The sequence below is a fragment of the Poecile atricapillus genome, chromosome 20 (assembly GCF_030490865.1).
Source record: "Poecile atricapillus isolate bPoeAtr1 chromosome 20, bPoeAtr1.hap1, whole genome shotgun sequence".
Lineage (NCBI taxonomy): Eukaryota > Metazoa > Chordata > Aves > Passeriformes > Paridae > Poecile > Poecile atricapillus.
Window position 1 is genome coordinate 10164318 of NC_081268.1, and position 23368 is coordinate 10187685.

Sequence of the window (23368 nt, forward strand, 5' to 3'; positions counted from 1 at the left end):
CCGCGGCGGAGGGCGGGAATTTGGGGTTGCCGTAGGAGCGGGGCTGATGGGGCCGGGGAGGGGGCGGGGCTTGGCAGCGGGGGCGGAGCGGAGGCCGCGGCTCGTGGCGGTCGCGCGGTGAGTGACGGGTGGGCTCGGGGGGGGGGGGGGGGGGGTGTCGTGTCCCCCGCACCCCCCCCATCCCTCATGAGGGGTCCCTATGGCAGCTCCTCTTCCCCTCAGGCCGGGACGGGCCACCTCGGGCCGGGGCCGCCGGGGGGCCCCGAGAGGACGGGCAGCCCTGGGACGTGCGGGTGCGGGGTGAGCTCGCTGTGGGTGCGGGCAGCACTCCCCGGGCTCCGGGAGGGGAGCCCAGCACGACCCCGCGGTTCCCAAGGTGACAGACGGGCCCCGCGCTGCCTTTGCCGTGAGGGGGCCGTGACCCGCCGGGGCTCCGGGCTGAGCCACAGGGCCCGCATGGCTCCGCTGAGGGCCCTGTGGATCCTTGGGGCTCGGCCGGGAGGGCTGGGGACACCCGGGCGCTGCTGAGCTCCGGGTTCGGTTCTTTGACTTTCCCAGAGGCACCGGTAATTCGCTGTGTTCTTAACACCGGAATAGTTCCTTGCGTGGAACGTCTGAGCCGCCCCTCTGAAGCAGTTTTCCACGTTCACCTCTTACCTTGAGAAATACACCTTTTTGTTGGTTTGCTTAATGAGTTTTTCGTGGTGTGTTGTGGTTTTTCTGTGTTTTTTCCCCTCTCGGAAGGCTGGTATCTCTGTGTGCTTTTTGAGCTCGACTGGCTTTAATTTCACCTTGGATCCAAATGATGAAATGCAGAAAAATAATGTGCAGGAGGTCAGAATAGCAATAAGGGTTGGATACTTCCTGGCTTTGGGTGTTTGTACTGTATTTGGGAATTTGTACTGTCAGTTACTGATTGAATATTTGAGTCTGAGCAGGAAATTGCCAGGTTTGTTGTGGAGCTGAGCTTGCAGTAATTCAGGAGTTTATTGCAATGATTGAGATATCAGTGATTCCACTTCTAAAGGGGGAAGATAAAGGGATGTGTTAAGCAGCTTTTATATTGCAGAATGTGTGATGAATTTAGAATGAAACTTGGAAAAGGTAAGGAAGAGGCTGTAGCAGCACATCCTGCAGCACTCAGCAAGCATCACTTAGCCACTTGTCCTTTTTTAATTTAAGATTTGTTCACAGTCCTCATCTGTATTTGAGTGTGCAGTGGGCTTGTGGTTCCACACAGTTCCCAGGCAGAAGCCAATTCTTCCTGTTTGTGCTCGAATTCCAAGCTCCAGAATGCTTACTAGTCCTGCTTTTTGTGCCCAGGTGGATGAAACGCTCCTCACAAGTGTTTATTAAGTTGATTTTCAGTCTGTTTGATCTTAACTTGCCTCTGCTTGAGCCTGAGGTCAGTAAACCTTTTGCAGGGTTTTCATGAGTAACAATATGGGATCTTACAGGCTAAGTTAGGGTTCAAGTTAATGATCCCAAATCCTGTCATTTATGATGTAATGTTTCATGAGGTTTTCATTAGGCTTTGGAATCTGCATTATTTTTTTCCCATCCTTCATCAAAAAGGGGAAACTGGGAATAATGAGTGAATGTTGCTGTTTAAGTGAAGATTTGTTTTATAACTGAGGATTTGTTGGTGAAGCTCTAACTGCTCTGCTGTACAATACAAAGTTAAAGTGATGCTTTTTGCTACAAACACAAAAATTGTTGCAATAAGCAGGGTTTTGCTTGTGCTGTTCTTCTCCCCCCAAAAACAAGGTACTGAAAGTATAAGAGCTGGCAGGAGTTGCAGGCTCCCACACAACTTTCTGTTGAGAGCAGAATAATTTTGTACAGCCATTTCCTACTGAGACTTGGCTGCTTTTCATTTCATATCAGATTTCTCATCTAGGCTAGGTTGCTAACTAAGCTGAGAATTAGGATAATTTCTGCCAGTAGAGAGGAGGAATTAAGTCACCTTTCCAAGTCACTTTTGTATGTTTGCTTTTTTATTTTGAAAGTATCATCCCTGCCACTGACTCAGACTTGCAGTGGTACAAGGACAAGGTTGGGTTTTTTTTGTTTGTTTTTTTGTTTTGGAAAGAGGTTTCAGGGGGATTTTTCGCTTCACTTCTCCCTTCACAATATAACTTCAAGTTTTGGATTAGTGAGACACTCTATCCCTGAACAAAAGCTTAATGCCTGAGAAGGTAGGGAGTTGAGAATAATATTTCCAGTTTTATATTACAAATAAATGACAAAATCTGCCATGTTCACATGGTGAGTTTTGAGCAGGGCCCTGAGGAGTTTCCTTTCAGCTGGCTTGTTTTCCAGTCAGACATTTAGGTCCAAGAGAAGACAGAACTTTTTGTTCTTTGAACTAAAATGTACTATTTTCTCCTTTCCTCCTTGATTTCTCTGTTTGCTATGAACACCCCTCTACCCAACAGAAAGCTGCCGTGGCTCTGCAGAGCTGCCTTCCCTGCCCTGGCCTGAAGGTCACCTGAAAGTTAGCAGGAGCCTTCAGCAGAACTTTGGGAAGTTGAGCTGAAGCACATTGCCAGCATGAACTTCTCCACAAGTCTGCCAGGAAATCACTGGGAGTCTTGGCAATTTTTTATCAGGGAAGGATGAAAAAGACTCAATCTAGTTTCTGTTTTTTTTTTTTTTTCCTGGGAAATCCAATCTTAGTTAATCTACTCCATTGCCTTTTGTTTCAATCCAGTTTTCTGGAAAGGTTCCAAATCAAGTCCTGGAGAGCACGATGCCAGTGATTTTTTTATTAATCTTTTTTTTTCATCTGAAAGCTGGAATCTGCTAATGCAGAGAAAAATGGGACTAGTTATTGTAAACAAATTAAACTTCTATTTTGCTGTATTTTCTAAAGCCTTTTATTTGCTGGTCCTGGAATTAGACTTTCCTGGTTTAGAAGTCTACCTAGAAGTGGGAGGTTGTGATGAAATAGCTTCTTTTTAGTTTTCCTTTTTTATTTCTACAGTTTTTAATGTCATTTCCCATTGTCTTTTCTTCCCTGTGATATCAGTTTGTATCTACAAGGGTCTCCATCTGATTTCCAGTGGCACTTCAGCAATTGTGTTGCAGCCAGAACAATGGCTTTGCTTCCAGCTCTTTTCCTCTCTGTGGATATAATCTTAGAAAAATCACACATTTGCTGTATCACAGATATAAATGTCATTTATCATCTGCTAAAAAAGTTGTAATCTAATCTTTCCACTTTCTCTAAATAACTAGAGCAGTCCATGGTAGCTCCAGAGCACTGGCCAAATGCAGTAAATGATTGAGGCTCTTCTGTTCTCTACTTGCTCAGCACGTCCTGATACAAATCCTGAGAGCTTGGGAGAAAACTGGGAACTGAATGGAGGTGTTCAGGCATGGAACTCACAGTGAGTGCCCCAGGCTCTCCTGAGACTGTGGGAGAGCCACTTCAATTCCATAAACCTTCTTTTCCCACACTTACTTATTAGTTATCACGGATTCAGATCTTATTTCTCTGATGAAAGTACAGGAACTCGGAATATGAGCTTTGTGATATATTTAGCTGATCTTCTGGCTAACCTGGATAAGGGGAACCCTGACAGTCTGGGTTGGTTTTTTTTCCTAAACACTGCATCTGTTGGGGGAAGGAGTGCCTGACAAATACACTTTTTTCACATTAGAATATAATTTGACTTGGCTCTGTAGGATTAAGAAGCGCTGTGAGGTGCAGTGCTCATCCTGAGCTAATGCTGTGAGCAGACTGGCTGGCCTGCTCTGGAGAGCTGGGAAAAGCAGCCTCTGGAAAGGGATACAGCTCCAGCCTCCTTAGGGAGAGGCTCATCCCTGTGACCCAGCCTGCTCCTTGTCTGATGTCTGTAACTGGTGGCTGCACTCCGGGTGGGACAATGGCAAACTTGTGCCACCCTGGCTCCTGACTGGCAGGACTGGGAGCCAGGGATCCCATTACTCACCTGCTTCTCTAAGGTGTTCTTCTGAAGAGGCTCAGACAGCTCATTGGCACAGCTGGACTCCATTTTCAAGCTTGCATCTTTTACTTGAGGAGGAGAAACACTAACAAACATGGAGCAGACTCAAAGCCAGTGCTCCCAGTAGGAGCCATCCCAGTTCACTCTCCTGCAGCCCTCGGGAAGTCACTGCAGTGCTGCCTTCAGTGTGGCTCTGTGGGAGGGCATTTCCAATGGGTAAATCAACCCTTGCACATCAAAGTGATGAGGGAAGTGGGAACACAAGCTCCTGAGGAACACACCCAGCCTCGGGACACTGTGCAAGTGAAATGCAATCAGTGTTGGTCTGCTTTTCTCAGCTCTCTTGTTTGTCTGAGCTCCTGGTCTAATGGATTTGACAGGACACCGAGTCACAGTTTCTGGGTTCACTGCCAGGACAGTTTTATACAAATCAAGTTACCATTGGCTTTGGTGCCCTTCATTAACTTGGGATAAGACATTATCTCACAAGGATGTGCTGAACTTTAGTGTTTAAGGTGGTGTCAGGTGAGGCTGAAGTGTGCTGGAAGAGCATGTTATACTGTCAGGCTGAAACCTGAACAGCTGCAAACAAAGTTAGTTAGGAGTTTCACAGCTGCCCTCATGTTCCTGTTACAGGCTTGGTTATACTTGTAAAAACATTTTTGTGCTCTTCATAAAAGGCACAGAGCAGGGTCTGTGGGATGTCCTGTATGGGTGGTAAAGCCTAATACACTTGATTCTGATTATTTTGCTTCTAGTTTAAAAAAATCTCTTGGCAGCGGCCTGACTTTCCTTCATTTTCTGAATTCCTCCAGTAAAACCCTCCAGGACATCGTAACAGCAAGATCATGTGAACTGTTTGTCAGTTGATCCCATTTTGTGTAACTCTTGCTTCTGATCTTGCTTGAAACCACAGCCCTTAGCACGAGGCCCCTTGTGTTGCAGGGCACAGCACAGCTGTTCCTGCACTTTTTCTGCTTTGTCCCTTTTTTCCCCATAGCATTTGTTGGCTCCAGCTTTCCAAGCACAGCCAGTTACCCTGACAGGGTTTGTTTTGTACATGGTGTTGAAGAATTTCTGTACAATTGATGATTTATCTGCCTTGTTATTTTTTTTTTCTCACTTCCCAATGCTTCTAAAAACTGGCTTATAGCTTTGAAAGCATCACATTTCTTCATTAAGGGCAGATAGAGTCACAGGGTGATTTGGGGTGGAAGGGACCCAAAAGCCCATCTCGTTCCACCCCCTGCCATGGGCAGGACACCTCCCACTATCCCAGGTTGCTCCAAGCCCCATCCAGTCTGACCTTGGACACTTTCAGGGATCCAGGAGCAGCCGCAGCTTTTCCTTCCCAGGGAATAATTTCTTCCTAATATCTTATCTAAACCTGCTCTCTCTTAGTTTGAATACTAAAATACTTAAATACTAAAATAAACTAAGCTTGCTTTGTTATAATATCCAGAAGCAAGCAAACCACTAATTTATCTGATAGAGATATGAATGTTTGAAATGTATTTTGGTTAATGTGTTGGAAAGTAATCTCTGCGATGCACTTAATCAGATCAGGGAGTTCTAAAATCTCTTTGCATTTGTGCAAAGATCTTATGAGGGAGACTCAGGAGCTGCTTTTGTTGCTCTGGGGATCTCTGTGAGCATCCCAGTGCTTGCTCTGGTCCTAAAATAATCTGAGGAGTAGTTAATGATTAGCCTTTGATAGAGATAATGATGTGCTTGTCAGCATTATCTGAGGGTTGAGAAACTTTGATCGGTCTCAGACTTGTTGCCTCTCTGGAGAAAAAGGCTCTGCTGGAGTTGGTAGATGGAAAACCTGTCTCTGGAAGAGTAAGTACTCAGCATGTTTTAGCCCTGAATCATTTCTGCTTTGGATTAGCAGCTCTGTGGCTGTCCAGGGGTTTGAAAATGATGAAAAAGCCAGCATTCAAAGCTGTTTCCCGGAGTGGTTTTTTGTCACTCATAGAAAAATTGTTGATGGCTCTTGTTCAGCTTTCTATGCCCTACAGTCACGGCTCTTCCTGTCGGAAGAGTGTCACAAGGCCAAGGCTCTTCCAAAGATACGTTCCTTTCCAGAGAATTGACTTGATTGCTCTTTTCTTCTCAGTACTGGAGATCTTCTACCTTGCTGAGGTTGTATTTGCAATGACTCAGTAATTTCAATAATACTTCCAATAGTTCAGTTGCATTTTCAAGGGGAGAATGCTCTGTTCCATGGATTGGGGCTATGAACTTGTTCTCTGAACCCTTACAAGTATTTGCATTACTACCTGGAAGCTGTTTATATATCACTGTGCCATCCACTTGCTGTTTGCCAAGATCATGGATCAAAAGTAGGGAGATGCCTCTGGTGATGGATATTTGGCCTTAACCATCTGCCAAAACAGAGATCAAAATTCCCTGGGCTTAATTAAAAACCCACTGGAATGGATTTTGCTGCTGGTGACCTGAGTTCTACCTTGCATTTTGCCCATGAACAGCTTGAGGCTTCTCAAAATAAGTATTGGAGGCACACGAGAATTTGATTCTTGGCTGTGGTAGAGCAGGTTCCTGTGTTGAGGGACAGTCATGGATGGTGCTGCAAAATGAAACAAACACACATCCATTTTCCTCTGCAAGAAAAGGTATTTTTCTAAAAGTCAGTCTTGTGAGCTCTTTGGATGAAAGCTGCATTTCGAAGGTGACCCTGAGATGCCAGAGCAGGAGCTGGAAATCCCAGAGTATCCCAGTAGGAGCTGACATCAACCCCTGGCTGTTGAGGCAGTGTTTGACACAGGCTGGGATGTGGCAGCTCCAGGGAAGGGAAATGGTTGAGTGGCCACCTTAAAATGCTGTGTCTGCACATGGACACGCTTCTGAGGGGTAATTACAATCAACTGCTTAAATATGAAAAGCAAGGAGTGAAATGGAATTGCTTTGCAAGGATGCTTTCCCATGTGGTGGAAGGTAATGTGTGTGTGACTGTGCTGCCCATGGAAAAACCAGTATGTCCCATATCATACATATGGAATGGCCTCCTAAAAATTAACCAGGAGTTTTGGAGTGTGGTTTTCTTGTTATTCAGATTCTCAAAACACCTGGAAGTCAGTTTAGAATTTGTACAAGTGTTGCCTTTTCTGGGCTAAGTCTGATTCTAATGCTGAAAAGCAGCCAGAGAGGGAAAATGGGCAAGCAGGGTAAGATCTGGGAATCTCCTGTGAATCACTGTGCTGGACTCCCTTTTATGCAGCTTCTAATAAAGCAGTGTCATCCATTTATTACCTTCAGGTTTAGTTTTACCTGCATGGGACAAAGGTATTTATGCTGCTGCAAGATAACATGTGTAAAGAGGTAATAACAGATAACATATGTAATCCTTCACCTGTGTTAAAGGCCCACTAATGCACTTCTAGACACACTGAATCACTTTTGGCTCTGAGGAAACTTGTGCTTCCTTTCTTGGGAGTGCACTTTTTTACTGTGGTTTCATTTTGTGTCTCCTGAGATTTATTTTACAGTTTTACAGGGTATAAGGCTTGAAGACTCCATAAAATCAATCTGGTCAGAGCTGTTTATGTTGTGTAGCTTGGTGTGTCCTTCTCACTCCAGCAACCATGGAGCAATGATTTATAAAGATTAACTTGCAAGTAGTTCCCTGTCTTGCATCCTGACATATGTCATTCCTTAGAGATGGAATGCTTCTGCATGTGGCCACTGAACACAAACAATAATCTGTGTCCTCACCCTGTGGACAGACACATTTTTGTGGGAGACAGGCTCCTTTCCATAGGTACAAGTGGTGCAGGAGGTGTTAAATGTGGAGTAATCTGGATGCTGAATTAGTGAGCATGGTGAAGAACCTTGTATGCAAGTGGTGAGGATTTTTATTTTTTTTTTTTTTCATTTGAAGAGAAAACTTCTCCCTTCATTCAAAAAGTGCCTGTTATAGGTAGAGGAATACATGCTAAAAACTGTTTTTGATTAGGGCATATGAAATAGGAAGTGAAATTCTCCACTAGGCCTGGTTTTTCCAAGGAAGCAGAAGTTGTCTAATGTTACAGAATACACATCTTGCAAGATGGGGTTCAAAATATTAATATATTTTTATATTAAAAAGTTTTTGAAGAGTATCACAAGGCTCAGGACTCTGTCCCATTTGTTCTCAGCCTCCTCTGAGGCAGCAGGATGGTTCCTGCTCTTTGGCCATATGGATCACATTTCCCTGGTCACCATTCCTGTGTTTGGTTGTGTAACATCTGAGCAAAAACCACCACTGAGGATAAGGAAGTATCTGTTTATTCAGGAATTACGTAATCTTGGAAAATATGGGTCACATGGCCCTGCTTTTCTGTCTGCTCTTCCCAGTGCTGTCCTGTGTCTCCTCACTGCTCAGGATCCTCCGTTGTCCTCAGCTGATGAGTGAATGCTGAGAGGTTTTAGCAGGAGGTTCCCAGGTGACTCCTGCCTGAGCACCACCCACCCTCCTGCTCCTCCATCTCAGCACAGCTCTTACTCCCCTGGCCTTTGAGCCATCCTGCCTTACCTCTGCCTAAACTTCCTCCTGAGGTTCTGTGCTCTGCAGGGTTGTTTTCATCTGCCTTTCACTCCATTGGGCCTGTGGGTAATGACATGGTGTGTGCCTCACTTAATGAAGTTCAGTGCATTGTCCTGTAAAGAACAATCTGTCCTGGATTATTTTTTCTTCTTGTTCAAAGATTACAGATTTCCTGAGGCGTCTGCAGAAACTGGGAGATTAGGAATGACCGCCCCCTTCTAGGGAAACCTCTAACAGAGGGTGACCAGACAAGTTTGCTATGAAAATAAACTCCATCAAAGGGCCATTATTGTAGCCATGCTGAGAGGAAGAGCTCTGGCCCCTCCTCAGGTAATGGGGATTGTGCTGAGTGGCTGTGACCAGCTTTGCTTTAGTTGTACAGCTGAAGGATGCTTTGATTCAGAGCAGAGGACAGGACCTTAAGGATTGAACATATGCTCATACTTCATCATCTTGTTTAAATCTTCATTTTAATTAAACACTAATTAATGCATTAACTGTATCAAGCTGCCAAGTGATGTGGTGCAGCTCCAGGAAGCTTGTGTGAGCCAACATCCCGACTGGAATCCATAGTCTGGAACTGGAGCACTGTTTGGGGTGTCTGTGTGATGGCTCCTTGTGGAGAGGGCAGCCTGACTCCTGGGGACACAGCAACCTGGTAAAGAGAGGCACAAATATATTGGTAGCAATAAACATGAGGATTTAATTAGAATAAAATAAGTGAATGATGGCAGCCAAGAGGCCTGAAGGATGGGTGTTTGGAGGAGCAGGTACTGCAGGGTGTGACTGTTGGCCCCAGCCCTGTGATCTGCCTGGGCTGCAGAGAACCTGAGCTCAACTCTGGCTTAAAGTGTCACCCCCAAACCTCCCTGTGTGGGTGATGTGGTTGTGCTTCATTCTCCTCCTACATCCTGCCCGTGGGGTTTGTCAGGATCACCTTAATAAGGGTCTGTTTCAGACTGGGCAGATGCCATCAGTTGTGGGCATGGCTCACGGACAGCAGAGTGGTTTTGATGTGCCAAAACTTTGTCATTATCTTCAGTATCCACGACTGTGCTGTAATTGTTCCAGCTGGGATCCTCAGTGGAGGTGGTGGCAGAGGAAAGGATCTGTGTGGATTTCTCCCCTCACAAAACATGAAAGCCCTGCACATTGTTTTAAGAGCCCATTCTTTGCCTGTGTTGTGCATTTCAGCTGGGAGAGCTGGGCTCTGGGTGTCTGTCCCTGATAACTGCTTCCATCCTGGCATGTCACAGGCTGCCCAGGCGTTGATCCCTCTTGAATCTGAACACAAGATGTTGTCTGCATCTCTGGCTGGACATCCTCCAGAGTGCTTGTCATCCTTCAGATGTTCTGAAACCTGTGGGTGTGAATAGCTCAGCCTGCTCACAGGTAGACAGGGAGAATGTGCCCTGTGTCACACTGTGTTCCTGCTTGGCTCTGCTGATGTAGTTTGAATCCAGCAAACTTCCACGGTTAGGGACAAGCCCCAGGAAATCCAGATTTGTGCAGCCTCACTCACAGTGTGTATTGGAGCTCCTGAGCTGTGCCCTTCTCTCTCCCTTTATCCAAACCCCTTCTGGTGTGCTGAGCTTTTGTGAAGCCTTAAATTTCTGGGAAAAGCTTTAGGATGAGACTGTAAGTACCAGGGCAAGCCACAGTTCTGTGTGAGCTCACAAACATTCCTGGAGTTCTTAATATAGCTCTAAGAGTTCCTTCTTCAGGAATTGTGCAAGGGGAAAACAGGGGTGTGCAATTAAATGTTCTGGGCATAGCACAGTCTCTCCCTGTGTCTCAGTGCCAGCCTGGGGTTGCTGAAGTTGCTTGGGAGAGTTCCAAGGGGAGTTTTCACGCTGGGAAACAGCAGTGTGTATCTGCAACACGTGTTCTGCTGCATTACTGAAGAATGTGGTGTTTGTTCCCTGTGTCTTTAAAGTGTGTCTTTGCAGCTTGGCCCAGGGGCCTGGCCACCATTGCTGGGTGCTGCTGCAGCATGAGCAGGTGGAATTGGGCTGTCCCTCAGCTGTGCCTTTAAAGCAGCTCTGGAGCTCTGCTTGGGACCCTGGAAGAATCACAAGTCCACCCATTTGGAAAGGAAGCAGTTAAAGCAGAAAAGTTTGTCAGGAAATTGAATAAACTAAAAGCAGTGCTTAGGTCTCCTGATGAGCAGCTCAGTGGAGCCCACAGCTAGAGCCAGTGAACAGAGCTGCAGTGTCTGCAGGCTGCTGCTTCCCTCCCACTCCATTTACAGCACTGCTAAACAAAAAAGGGATTGGGCTTGGGACCACAAGCCAGGAGCCAGTGGAGCTCAGTCTGCCAGCAGCACTGCTGTAAGTAGAGCACAGGGAACTCCTGGGTTCCTTTTCCATTCCTTCTGTGTTTTTTCTGTAGCATTCCTTTGTGTCATGCAGTACTCAGCCGTATGTGATGTGTAAGCACGAGGTCTTTGCTTTTCCAGCTTGCTATTTGTAATAATTTTCCTTTTGCTTTCTCTCAGGAGCTTTGATTTTAATTCTTAGTGAATATTACCAAGTCTTTCTTGCGTGTTCAGGAGAAGAGAGGAACCTCCTGACCCTGTTGTTGCTGTCAGAAGTGTTGGTAGAGAGATGTTGGGTCAGTCACGAATCACTCCAGCTGTGCTGAGAGGAGTCAGGGGGTTGTGAGCAGGAGCCAGTCCTGTGCTGGCCACTGCAGCAGCACCCTCTCTGTGGGACAAATAACTGCTCTAAAGGACACTGGAGAGGGGATTTTTAGGGCTCTGATCCTTTTGGGCAGAGCCAGTGGAATTTTATTTCTTGGGTTTTCTGAACTGGTTTGGGAAAGATGAGGCACTGTTTAGAAGGGAAGAGTTGATGCTGTAATGGGCATTGATTTAGGAGTCCAGTGTTAATCCTGTTGGACTTCTGATTTGGAAAGGGGCTTCATTCCCTTTGGAATTTTAAGGGAGATCTGTTTGACGTTGAGCTGATTGTAGAGGACTTCCTGGGAGCTTGGTAGATCCTTCCCATAGTGTGTCCTGTTTCTGCATGTCCTGTGTTTCTGCATTGAAAAGTGTATTTTCCTTGGGTGTTTGCCACAGGAAAGACTGAAATTTGCTATGAAGTTGCAGGGCTCTGGATAAACACAGCAGAAGCGATAGATTGGGAAGCTGTGGAGGGGGTTATGTGTAATGGCAGTGATCTTTGGCTGAGACCTGCTCTGGCTTCGGCATCTCATCAGGTCCAGCTCATTTACCTGATTATTCTTTTACTCATTACTCGTTTACCATGTCACCTCCTGCCTTTCCTCCCCTTCTCTGTGCCCTGGAGTTGCAAACGTGGCCTCCTGGTGTGTGTGAGGTGAGGCAGCAGTGGTTTGGTGTTGGTAGAGGGTGAGGGTGGGTCCTGGTGCTGACAGTTTGCTGCTGTCAGATCCTGCTCCTGGCTGCACCTGTCCTGATCCAGCCTGGATTGCAGAGCTGCCACGGTGGCATTGCAGGGCTGGGACACCTCAATGTGAGCAGGTCCTGCTTAAAGAAAGAGGGGAATTTCCTCATTCCTTTCTCCCGTTCCACCCTGTTTGTTTTCTTAGGCAGTAGGTTACTGCAGAGCATAAAAAATCACTGTGTGTGTGTGTGTGTGTGTCCCTTGTGACAGGTACACCCTGGGGTCTTCCCCTTCAGTTGTTCAGAGTACCTGAGCCTGATGCAGCCATGGGCTGTGGCAAATCCCTCTCCATGCTCAGGAATCCACTCCAATGCCTCTCCCTCTCAGTGCAAACATATGGAGCAGGCAGCAGCCAGAGATCAAATCACCCATTCAGGCAGAAATACCTGCTGAAGGGATGGCTTTGTACAAGGCTAAGCCTATTTAAAGAATAGAAAAACTGCTAGAATAGAAATAGAAACTTGTGGGGGGTGGATTTTTTCCCTTCAGCAATGGAGTCATAAAACACCACCATAAAACACACAGCTCCATATCTGTCAGCTTCTTAGGAGCTGTGCAAACCAACCAGGGATTTGCAGCTTGGAATATTACACATCCATTAACCTGTTGCTGCTGCTGCTCTAGATACTGTTTTTTACCTTAAGGCTTAGGTAGAGATCTCCTAAATTGTAAATCAGAGTCTGATTGTCCACTGGAACTGATTTATTTTTAAACAGATATTTATCCACTCTTTGTTATCTTCACTGACCCAAAACACAGCTGAAGTGGCTTAGATGAGGTTATTTCCTCTTAAGCTACTTAATACCTCATCCTTTCAGGATCTCATAAAATGTCCTTCAGTGTTTGGTGGCTGCAGCAAGGGGTTGGATTTGGTGTTGGAGCACTGGGATAGCAGGGTGGGATGGAGCTGCCCAGGTGAGGGTCAGACTTGCCCTTTGTAACCTGTACCAAGGCCTGCCCAGCCACTCCTGAACACCTGACCATGTTCTTTGTTCCTACAGAGTAAATAGCCTGTGAACACATCCACTATTTCTCCCTTTCTGCAGACAAATGATGATTAGTGAGAAGAAAAGGAGTGAAATTATTTAATTTCAATGTTTGCAGGGTATTACTTCTGTGTGTCTCTTGACTTCCACCCCAGCACTGCTGACTTAATTTCCTTGCTTTCCCCAAATCTTTAATTTCTCTCATTGCTCACTTCAATTTAACCACACAGCCCTGTCAGAGATGCTCCACAGGGCACACTGGTGTTCTGGGCCACCAGAGACCCCTGCACAGGGTCACTGTCACATGTTGAGCCAGCTCCACCACTGGCTGCCTTTTATTTGCTACTTCCAGTTTAGAAAGCTCTTCTAGAGTCTCATTTCCTCTCTTCAGTCTAAATATAGCCCTGCCTGTTCAAACACCATGCTGCCTTTTTGGCCTAAAAAACTGAAAAAACACACTTGTCAACTCTCCTGATGATTTATTTGGAAGAAAGCCTGTCTCTCATTTCTTTTTAAACTTTAATTTGTAAAGTGTCTGAACTTTGCTTTTTATTTCACTTGGTTTTACTTCAGTGCAGGACTGGAGTGGGAGGGTACAGAGGGTTCCAGGCAGGGTCCAGAAGGACAGATGCTGTGCTTTCAGGACTGACTGGTATTCCCAGGTTATTTCCTCTCCTATTGCTGTTTGTACCTGATGATTTTCATTTCCCACCAGCAATTTCCAGCCCACAGCCCACAGGTAACCAAGGAGGGTATTTTTATTTTTTTTAGTGTGTCCAGACATCCCTGATTTGTGGTAAACCAGATTAAGAATTGAGACTGGCAGCCTCTTGAGTGTTTCTGTCACTGTGGGTAATGTGATTAGAGGGAGATGCGGCAGTGTAAAGCTCATGGAAATGAAATTGGATTGCCTGTAGCTGTTGCAGACCTTTACCTGGCAGTAGGTCTTGTACCAACTAACACAATTTCTGTTTCAAACATGTTCCCAATAAAATGCATAACTGTCAATTAAGAGAAATCCTGTAATCTGATCCTTTAGTATATGCAATTTAAAGTGGGGATTGTGATATTTTTGCCTCTTGCAAGACTGCACTTGGGAAGGGGCTCTGTTTTTTTCTTCCTGTAGATAAGAAATGTTCCTTTATGCTGAGCACTTGCCCCAGGTGCCATCTCAATCAAATGAGGCTGCAGAGGGACACACCTCCTTTAAAGTGTCCTGCTCTGTGCTCTGTAGCCAGAGCAGGACCGTGAGGAAGCTCCAGGAGTTTTCCAGAGGCAGCAGTTCTCAGTGGCTTGAAATATTTTCTTGTGCAGTAGCAGTAGCACATTCTGTTTAGAAAAGGGCTTCATTTTCTGTTTGTTTTTCAGGGTCCCACTTTTCTATGTGCCTTTCTGAATCCATCTGTCCTCAAGATGTCTCACCACATGAACAGCTCCACGCTGCCAACCTCGCATCCTCCTGACCATCACCACCCCTCCACCACAGCCTCGGGACACGGTCACGGATCTGACATGATGATGATGGTAAGTGGAGAAGTCAGAGTTAACAGAGGGTTTTTCCTTGTCTGTGGTTCAGAGTAACTTGTAATCTTAAAGACTGTGCTCTTGAGAGCTGGAAGTGAACCTGAGCTTTGGAAGGCAGGAATCCATCCAGGTTAAACCCAGATCCCATTGCGGGTCTTCTGGAGTGAAGGAGCGGCATGAGGGATACAGAGCAGGAGATTGATTTCAGAGCTAGAGATCCTTTGGCAAAATTGTCTTTTCTTGCCAAAACCTTTCCAGCAGCCAGCCTGGTGTCTGCTCTGCAGCCAGCTAAGGTCAGAAATGCAAGGCAAGAGTTTTCCTGCAGGAAATGGATGGATGGAGTTCTCCAGGCAGCCCTGAGAGGATTGCCCAGCAGTGTGAGGGGCTGTGCTGAGCTCCCTGTGTGCCCTGAACTCTCAGAGCACACTCGGTTTGGGGAGCACAGCACTGCCAGGGCTCTTTGCCATGTTGGCAGCAAGGCTGTATTGGTTCTGATTCCTGCTGTTTCAGCTGCCTTTGATTCCAGCAGGTTCAGACTTGTGCATTCTGGCATCACTGAGCCTTTGCAGAGATCCTGGCCAGAGTTTCCCTGGAGATGGCCGGAGGATAAGTGTTTGTGTGTAGCCAGCTCTAGGAACTTCTTCAGCTTTTTCTCCTTTTCCTAAATAACTTTTGGAGTGAGCTTCAGATTATTAAGACATGTCTGTTTATGGTTAAATTTCAAAAGGAGGGGAGAGAGGGCACATTTCCATTTCAAATGAGAGTGTTTTCAGGAGTGGATTTTGCAAATTTTCAGTAGAAGTTTGTTTGCCAGCTCTGTGCCTGAGGAGAGAACCAAGAATCTCTGCTTCTATTGCAACCAGTGTCACAGCAGGAGAGGAGAGCACCAGAACAACCTTGGTGGGCATGGCCCATATGGAGCTCTCAGTCCAGCACTGGCACTGCTCTCCTTGTGAAGCTCTTCCCATCACCTCAGTATTGGCATCCCTGGGCCATTACTTTCCATATAAATGTCATTTCTTTACAAATGTCAAGTGTTCACTGAGTAGTTACAGGACCCTGCCTTGCCCTGCAGCTGAAAACTGTGAGTAATTGCACAAGATTTTGAATTTATATTGCAAATAAATCTGTCAGGGAAGGCAGTCCATAGGTACAGCATCTTAGATAACAGACTGAGCACATTTAACATGTGTTTTCCCATTCTTCACTGGTACCAAGTCACAGACTCAGGTTCAGCTGCAGTTCTTTGATTTATGTGGGTTTTGTTTCAAATGTAAATATGTTCATTTCGTTGAAGAGATGAAAGTACTCTCTAAAAGGTGTTTTACAGTAATTTCTGCTCTGGGGAAAATGAGCTGATTCTTACGGATGCTGAAATGAATCATAATTCTGAGCTTCAGCAAAATAACCTTAATTAAGTAGCGAGGGAAGTTCAAAGAGAAGTTCCTCTTGCTTGGTAAGGACTTGCCATGTGAAAGCCCTGTGTGCAGCTGTGCCCAACACATGCCAAGCTGTATTTTCCTGGATGGGAAGTTTGTGCCACCTCCAGCTGGCCTGGGGATCTTTGATGTCTCACCTTCCCACAGCATTCCCTGTGCAGGCTCAGGAGCCCTTGTTTTCATCCAGGGGCAGCTGTGGATCAGCTTTACCTCCTTGTGCAGCTGTGTTTAGGCCTCTGTTTCCCATAGGAGATTGGGAATTCCTTAGGGAGACAGCACTGCTGGCACAATGCAGGAGGGGACCCGAGGACTGTACAACCCTTACCTGTATCATACAGACGAGGTCCAGGTGGGGAAGGGAAGGTGCCCTGTACCCCAGTTCCTGAGGGGATGGGGAGGCAAGGAGGAGCTCCATGGAGCCATCCCTAATCCCTGACTGCTGCTGATGCTGAGCAGAAAAGGAGCTCCAAAAGCAAGGAGAGGGCACTTCCCTGGAGTTCTGTGAAGGACAGGGCCTCCTGCCCAGGGCTGCCTGAAGGAGGTGGGAACTGGAGCCTGGAGCATCTCATCCATTGTGTGTGTGACACCAGATCTCCTGGAGAGTTCCTTGGTGGTTAGGTGGTGACCAAATAAACTGATCTGAGTTCTTGTTCCTATACAATCCCCATTGCTGCACCTTGCTGTGAGCTCCTTGGGATGAGCTCTTCAGGCTCATCTTGGTGTTCTTTGTATTTTGGGCAGGCCATGACTTTCCACTTCAGCTGTGAGAATGTGCCATTGCTGTTCTCTGGACTCACAATCAATTCTCCTGGAGGTTAGTAACACTGTCTTGTGCAGTCCAAACAAAGGCTTTGCAGTCTGTGTTTCAGGATTCATGATTCAGGAATTACTTTGTTACTTGTGCTAAAAATCTGTGGACATGCTGTGTTGAATCTGGTTTAAATGGCATCTGTGGGGTGAAAGAAAAATGGAGATATTTGTAGAGTTCAAGAATTTGGTTTTATTAGCTGCTTTTGCTTTATGGGTGAAATTCCAGTGAGTGTCTGCATGAAATTCCCATTTCCCACCTATCTGTGCATGCACACGGAGCCTGGCCCCAGCAAAACGGGGTTGTTCAATCACACAGTGACTCTGCTGACACATTCTCTTGCCCAGAGACAATGATATTTCCTCTCTTGTCAGAAATGGCTGGTGCTTTTGTGGCTGTCTTCTTCCTGGCCATGTTTTATGAAGGCCTTAAGATTGCCCGGGAGTGTCTGCTCCGTAAATCCCAAGTCAGCATCCGCTATAACTCCATGCCAGTGCCCGGCCCCAATGGCACCATCCTGATGGAGACACACAAAACCGTGGGGTAAGGATTGCACTTCATTCTAAAGCAAAGCTCTGCAGGTGAAACTGGCACAGAAGAAACTTTGTGCAGCCAGTTTTGATCTCTGGAGAGTGTCCTGGCTCCACACTGGGATGCTGCGTGGCACTGGAGGATGGGGACAAAAGGAGGAAAGCAGCAAAGAGACAGATGAGCTTGGGGTTTTTGTAATGAACACATCTGGGGAAGTTCCCAGGAACAGAGTTTGGGTGTTGCATCCAGTGACCCTGACAGAAAATACTCAGGATGCTTTTGTTTACAGGTAGTCAAGGCCTCTGTGCAGAACAGGAGCCATTCAGCTTTTAAAGTGGGGGTAAAAGAAGCTTGGAAAAGTCTGTTTCTCAGCTAAAAGTTGTGTCCTTCAAGCTCCATGCTTGCTTTGCACTGTGAGCAAAACCCCAGCTCCAGGTGCCAGCTGCACACGGGAGTCCCTGCCCAGGCTGGTGTCACCTTCTCTGCCACCCCACGCCCACCTTGCTGTCCTGGCAGCTTTCTCTCTGGGGATGTGCATTTCCCACCTGTTCCATTTGCTGACTTGTTTGGCTTTGTGTTCCCAGCCAGCAGATGCTGAGCTTGCCCCACCTGCTGCAGACTGTGCTGCACATCATCCAGGTGGTGGTCAGCTACTTCCTCATGCTGATCTTCATGACCTACAACGGGTACCTGTGCATCGCCGTGGCCGCGGGAGCGGGCACCGGATACTTCTTCTTCAGCTGGAAAAAGGCAGTGGTGGTGGATATCACAGAGCACTGCCATTAACACTGGATGTGCCCACAGGCCTCCCCACCCCGCTGCTCCCTGCGAGCGTGGCCACACGAGGACTGGAGCATTCCTAAGCTGCCAAGAGAATCATGATAAAGAAAATAAACTGGAGTTCACCACAAGTTCCTGGAGGGATGCAGGGATGTGAGGAGCTGGGACATGCTGTTCCCCTTGACTTTTGAGAGCCCATGGCAGCCATTCTTGGTCAGGATTTGCTTTATTCTTAGATTATGCTGTGATTGAAATTAGTTGGCTGACAGAACTGTAGAAATTATTATTCTAAAAAGAAAACAAAACCATTTTATTTTTAAATTGTAAATGCTCATCAGTGAGGGTTTAATGAACAGTAGGAAAAGATCAAAGTTACCAATAATGTGTGAATGGCTGTTTTAATTTTGATTTTTTTTTTCAATGTGTACATAATGCCAGGGGAGAAGATTGCCCTGGCATTGTGGCTTTTGGGGCCAATGACACCTTTTGCTGTAGGACTCAGCCTCTGAGGAAGATTTGGTGCTGCATATCAGACACGCTCAGGTGTGTCCTGGCAAGGGAGGACTTTGACCCAGGATGTGACCTGTGTGCTTCAGGGTTTGGATGAACCTGCCCTCCAAGCCCACCAGAGGATGATGAGTGTTGTTAATGTGATGTACCCAGAGTTTTACTCAGCCTCCAGGGAGAACACTTGAGTTTGGCTGCTTTCCCTTCACAATTATGGAAGAGATGCAGGATAATAGTTCTGTGTTTTCTGGGCAAAAAGATTTCAAATCAGCCATTGAACCCACAGGTACTTCATGTGGAACTGCACCTGGAGGGAACTAGAACTAAGCTTTGGGTTACTAGAACTGCTTCTGTAAATGAGGCAAGAGCTAAATAATGATTTCATGACACTAAAGTTAAAATGGCTGGAGGGTATTCCTGGATGGAGGTGAAAGGGGAAGGCAACCATGTTCCTGTAAAGGAGAGATTTGGGGAAGAGGAGCAGGAAAATATCAGGACTACAGCAGCCCTCAGTGTCTTCTCAGGTGAAATTTGGAGCAGAGTGAGCTAATCAAATAGTATTCCTGACCCAGATGACTCCATTTGTCTTGGTAATCACAGTGTGCCCGTGCTGGAGGTGCAGGTTCTCGGTGCAGTGGGGGACAGGTGCTGTGGGGCAGTGAAGAACTCAGTGCCCAGGCAGGACAGGCTGTGAGAGGGCAGAACCACCCTCCTGCCTGCCTGCTGCCTTGGGGAGCAGCTCTGCTTTAGCACCTGGATGTTAAAAAAAGTTGTGCAGAGCGTGGTGCAAAGCTGGACTCCTCCCTCTACCCAGCTCTTGCCCAGTTTGTGCCTGTAACTGGCTGGAAGAGAAGACAGTGGGAATTTGAGAGCAGGCACCACTTCCAGACTGAAGCTGGTGTCTGGTACATGCCACGAGAACAGGAAATCCTGCTGGGATAAAGCCTCTGGGCACACACAGGAAGGTTTTTTCCCCTGAAGATGCTGCTGGTGACTGCTGGCAGCAGCTGTGTGAGGAAAGCTGATCTTTGGAATGAGATTTTTTTAGCCCCTAAGCCTTAGAGGGTGAGGCCATCCCTGTGTACCTGGATGCTCCATGGTGCTGGTGCTGCTGTCCCTGCACAGAGCCCACCCTCCCATCCTCTTTAAGGAAATTCAGAACTGCTGCTACCAGGGCTTGAATTGCACCTCCTCAAGTCAGCTCTCCTGGGCTGATGCCAACTGTTTATTTGGACATTTTGTTTTCTCTGGACAGTGCAACTAGAGAATTAAAGGAGCTGAGTTAAAAGCAGGCTTAGGTTCCTAAAGAGCTGCTTTCTGTAGCAAATTTGTATCTGGGTGAAACAGGCAAAGTTGTTTTAATGGAAAAGTTCTAGCCACCTCCTGCTGAAAGACAGGAAAAGTGCTTCCTTCCCCAGTCTGATCTTAGGAGGGAGTTCTGTCTGTGACAGAATCTGTTGGTGCCCTCTCTGCACCTGTCACAAACGTAAAACTTTCCTGTGCCCTCCAGGCAATCATGTGAGGGGAGACTGACCCTCCCCAACCCTGGAGAGCTGGGGGGATCTTAGTGTTGGACAGAGAAAATGGACAATCCTTTCCCACTCCTGCTTTAACTGAGCAAATCTGAGTGTTTGTTAGAGGAGACTGGAGCTGTTAAAAGCTGGAGATGGTGGTTGATGTTGTGGGAGGTTTGCGCTGCAGGGCTTGACTCCTGAAGGAGCTCAGGATGACATTGCCACCTGCTGCCATTGGTTTTTCTGGAAGGGGCTGGAATTGTTGCCATCACAATCAAGGGTGGAGTGAGGAATGGCTGTGTGGTGACACTGGTCACCTCCTATACTTCTTGCTGTGTCTTTCTTTGAAACAGAATCTTCTTGCTCTGATCTTGCTGTCACCTTTTAGCCACTTTTCTGTGTATCCAAGTGACCAGACTTGAATTCTCTGAGGGATGACTTGGACATCAGGCTGTGGCTTGTGCAGTGTCAATCTGGTTCTTGTTAAGTTTTTCTGCTTCGTTCTGCTTGTACCACCTGTGTCCCTGGAAGAGTTTCCCTGCAGGATGAGATTCCAAGGCTCATCTCCTGCCCATGCTGTCCCCAGAGAGGGGGCACAGCATTGTCCAGCATGCACAGGGAGGGGACACTGCCCTGGCAGGGCTCACCTGGGCAGGAGTCTCTCAGGTGCCCCAGCTGCTCCCACAGCCTGCACGAGGGGTGGTTTGGGCACCGTGGGGATGTGAGAAGGGAAGTGGCTGAGGAGAGGGTGAGGCTGTGTCCCCTCTGCACAGCTGGGGCAGGGTTGTGTCCGGGCTGCTCCCTCCTGAACTGTGCTTTCCTCAGTTCAGTGTCACAATCCAGAGAAGCCATCAACCTCCCTGTGGCCCAGCCTCCCCTTTGCCACCACGGTGTGTTCTCAGCCCAGGTTGCTGTGTGCTGTGGCAGAGCCTGAGCAGAGCCTGAGCTCCCTCTGGGCAGGATCAGCAGCTCTGGGGCAGCCCCAGCCCCTCTGCTGAATTTAGAGTTGTCCTGGTTACACGGGGAGGGGAGGGCTGGAAGGATGAGCAGACCTGGCTCCGTTAAACTCCTGTGGTGACACACACAGCGTGCTTGGCTGTGCAGTCCTGCCTGGGGGTCACAGCCTGTGCCTGGCTCTGTGCCCTGAGCTGTGCTCTGCACACCTCTGCCTTGAGATCACCATCGAGGAGGGAGCTCAGAGCATCCAGGCCCTGTCCCTCAGTGGGCTTTCATTGCTTTTCTCTGAGTGCCTTTTGAGTTTGTCTGGAGCCAGTCCCACCCAATCCAGCAGGATTTCTAGTTTTGTTTACAGTGGACTGTCAGTTTCGTTTTTACTCTTGCTCTTTGTGGTGGTAACTTGTCTGATGTTAATGTGAATATCAAGAATCTCCTGTACATAATTAACCAATAAAATAGATTGCATTTTACTGTGGTGGGGGTGTGTTTTGGGAACAATCCTCAGTGCATCCCTCAGAGGGCTCAGTGTTCCTGTTCAGGTACTGTGGAGTGGGAGTGAGGAGCAGCATCTGCTGGGCCCTGCTGGGAATGCCAGACCAGCAGAGCAATCCCTGATCATTTGATGTGATGTTAGACAAGAAAAGCAGCTCTTTCCAGTTGGAAAAGTTAGAAGTTCTGTACATTTCCCCAACCTGACCTGAAATTTGATGCACCTACAACATGGGAAGTTTGAATTTAACTGAAGTCCACTTTGGAGGATTGCTGAAAAACCAGACCTGGTCATTGTGCTGAAGATGGGAGGAAACAGACCTGGGCTGTTGCAGCCTGCCCTGCTCCTTCCCCAGGCTGCAGGGAACAGAGTTTCCAGAGCACCAAGAAGCTGCTCAGATTTTTAAGTTGCTTCCTTCAGCTCAGCCCAGTGTGTGCCAGACTCCTCCTGAGCGGGCTCTGCCCCAAATCTCACATTCCTCTAAATCCAATCTCACCTCACCCTGTCCAAGCACCTGATGGGAGTAAATCCAGGGACCCGCTGAAGAAATCAATGTGCCATTGGCCTTTCCATGTGACACCATCCATAAGGAACTGTTTGGTGGCCTTTGCTCCAAGCAGCAGACAGCCCTGAGCTCCACTCCAGGGGTGACAAACCAGGACAGCTGGGGTGACACTGAGCAGGGCTGGTGGAACAGGGAAGTGTAAAGGAAAAGCTGCTCAGTCAGAAATCATGGGATATCACTCCACATTCATGTGCCCAGCCAGGTCTGCAGCCATTCCCTGCTCAGGGCCCAAACCACATCCCAGCACTGACACAGATCAGGAAACAGCTCTGGGATGTGTTTGGGACTGGGTGATTTAACAGACAGGAGATTCTTTCCTGGTTGCAAAGAGCAGAACTCTGGCACCTTTATCCCAAAGCACTCATCAGACACTTCCAGGACCTTCTCCTCAGTGGGTAGGGCTGGAGGTTGAGGTGTCCACACTCCACTGTCAGGTTTAAGATCACTGAATCACTTTCCCAGAGGATCCTCCCGCAGTTTTATCCCCCTGCTCACAGGAGGATACGGCTCCAGGTGTTCCCATCTCCAACCGCTCACTGCCACCGTTTACAGCCGCTCGTGGGATTATTTTCTTAAAAAAAATACGTTTATTTAAAACAAAACACTCGGCCAAGGGGCGTTCACGGGCATGTTAACAAAACTTAAAAAACAAAACTCCAACAGCTCAGAGAGGGGAGGCGAGGCCCGTCCGTCCCCCGGGGCAGCCCCCGTTAGAACTCGAAGGTGCCGAAGTGCGCGGTGCGACCGCCGGCCTTGGGCTGCGGCTTGTACCCGATGCGGTCATTGATGAGCTGCTCGCGGCTCTTGTGCTCCGTGCCCAGCGCTCCTATCGCCGCCGCCGCCTCCTCGCCGCCCGCCGCCGCCTCCGCCTCGTCCCGCTGCTTCCTGCGGCTCTGCGGGACAACGGGCCGGTCAGGGCCGGGGCCGGGCCGAGCCCCCCGCGCCCGGCCCCGCGCGCACCTCCAGCTCCTTCCGGACGCTCTCGAACTCCTCGATGTCGTCCAGCTTCAGCTCCAGCCGCGTCGGCTTCCGACGGAGCATCGCGACCGGCGACACCGCCACAGGACCCGGCGACACCGCCCTCCGCGGGCCCCGCCACACCTCCCGGCGTGCCCCGCGCGTCCCGCCCCACAGCGGAACTGCATCTCCCGGCGTGCCCCGCGCGTCCCGCCCCACAGCGGAACCGCATCTCCCGGCGTGCCCCGCGCGTCCCGCCCCACAGCGGAACTGCATCTCCCGGCGTGCCCCGCGCGTCCCGCCCCACAGCGGAACTGCATCTCCCGGCGTGCCCCGCGCGTCCCGCCCTTAAAGAGCGAGCCAAGCGC

General features: G+C 48.1%; 2 protein-coding genes across 4 annotated transcripts; one reads left to right on the top strand and one right to left on the bottom strand.

Moving 5' to 3' along the window:
• Positions 1–61: 61 nt before the first annotated feature.
• SLC31A1 (solute carrier family 31 member 1) lies at positions 62–21459 on the top strand. 3 transcript variants are annotated; one of them, XM_058853921.1, is made up of 5 exons: positions 62–117; positions 14297–14452; positions 16633–16705; positions 17074–17242; positions 17815–21459. In XM_058853921.1, exons 2-5 carry the CDS (start codon positions 14342–14344, stop codon positions 18014–18016), a joined length of 555 nt encoding a protein of 184 aa, XP_058709904.1. In that variant the 5' UTR covers positions 62–117; positions 14297–14341; the 3' UTR covers positions 18017–21459. The 3 variants fall into 3 exon arrangements, with proteins under 3 accessions (XP_058709904.1, XP_058709905.1, XP_058709903.1); XM_058853922.1 differs by lacking the exon at positions 62–117 and adding an exon at positions 374–535; XM_058853920.1 differs by lacking the exon at positions 62–117 and adding an exon at positions 5686–5813.
• Positions 21460–22610: 1151 nt separating this feature from the next.
• CDC26 (cell division cycle 26) lies at positions 22611–23171 on the bottom strand. The gene is made up of 2 exons (XM_058853526.1): positions 23004–23171; positions 22611–22936 (listed from the first exon to the last, which is right to left on the bottom strand). Exons 1-2 carry the CDS (start codon positions 23082–23084, stop codon positions 22754–22756), a joined length of 264 nt encoding a protein of 87 aa, XP_058709509.1. The 5' UTR covers positions 23085–23171; the 3' UTR covers positions 22611–22753.
• Between the last annotated feature and the right edge of the window lie 197 nt (positions 23172–23368).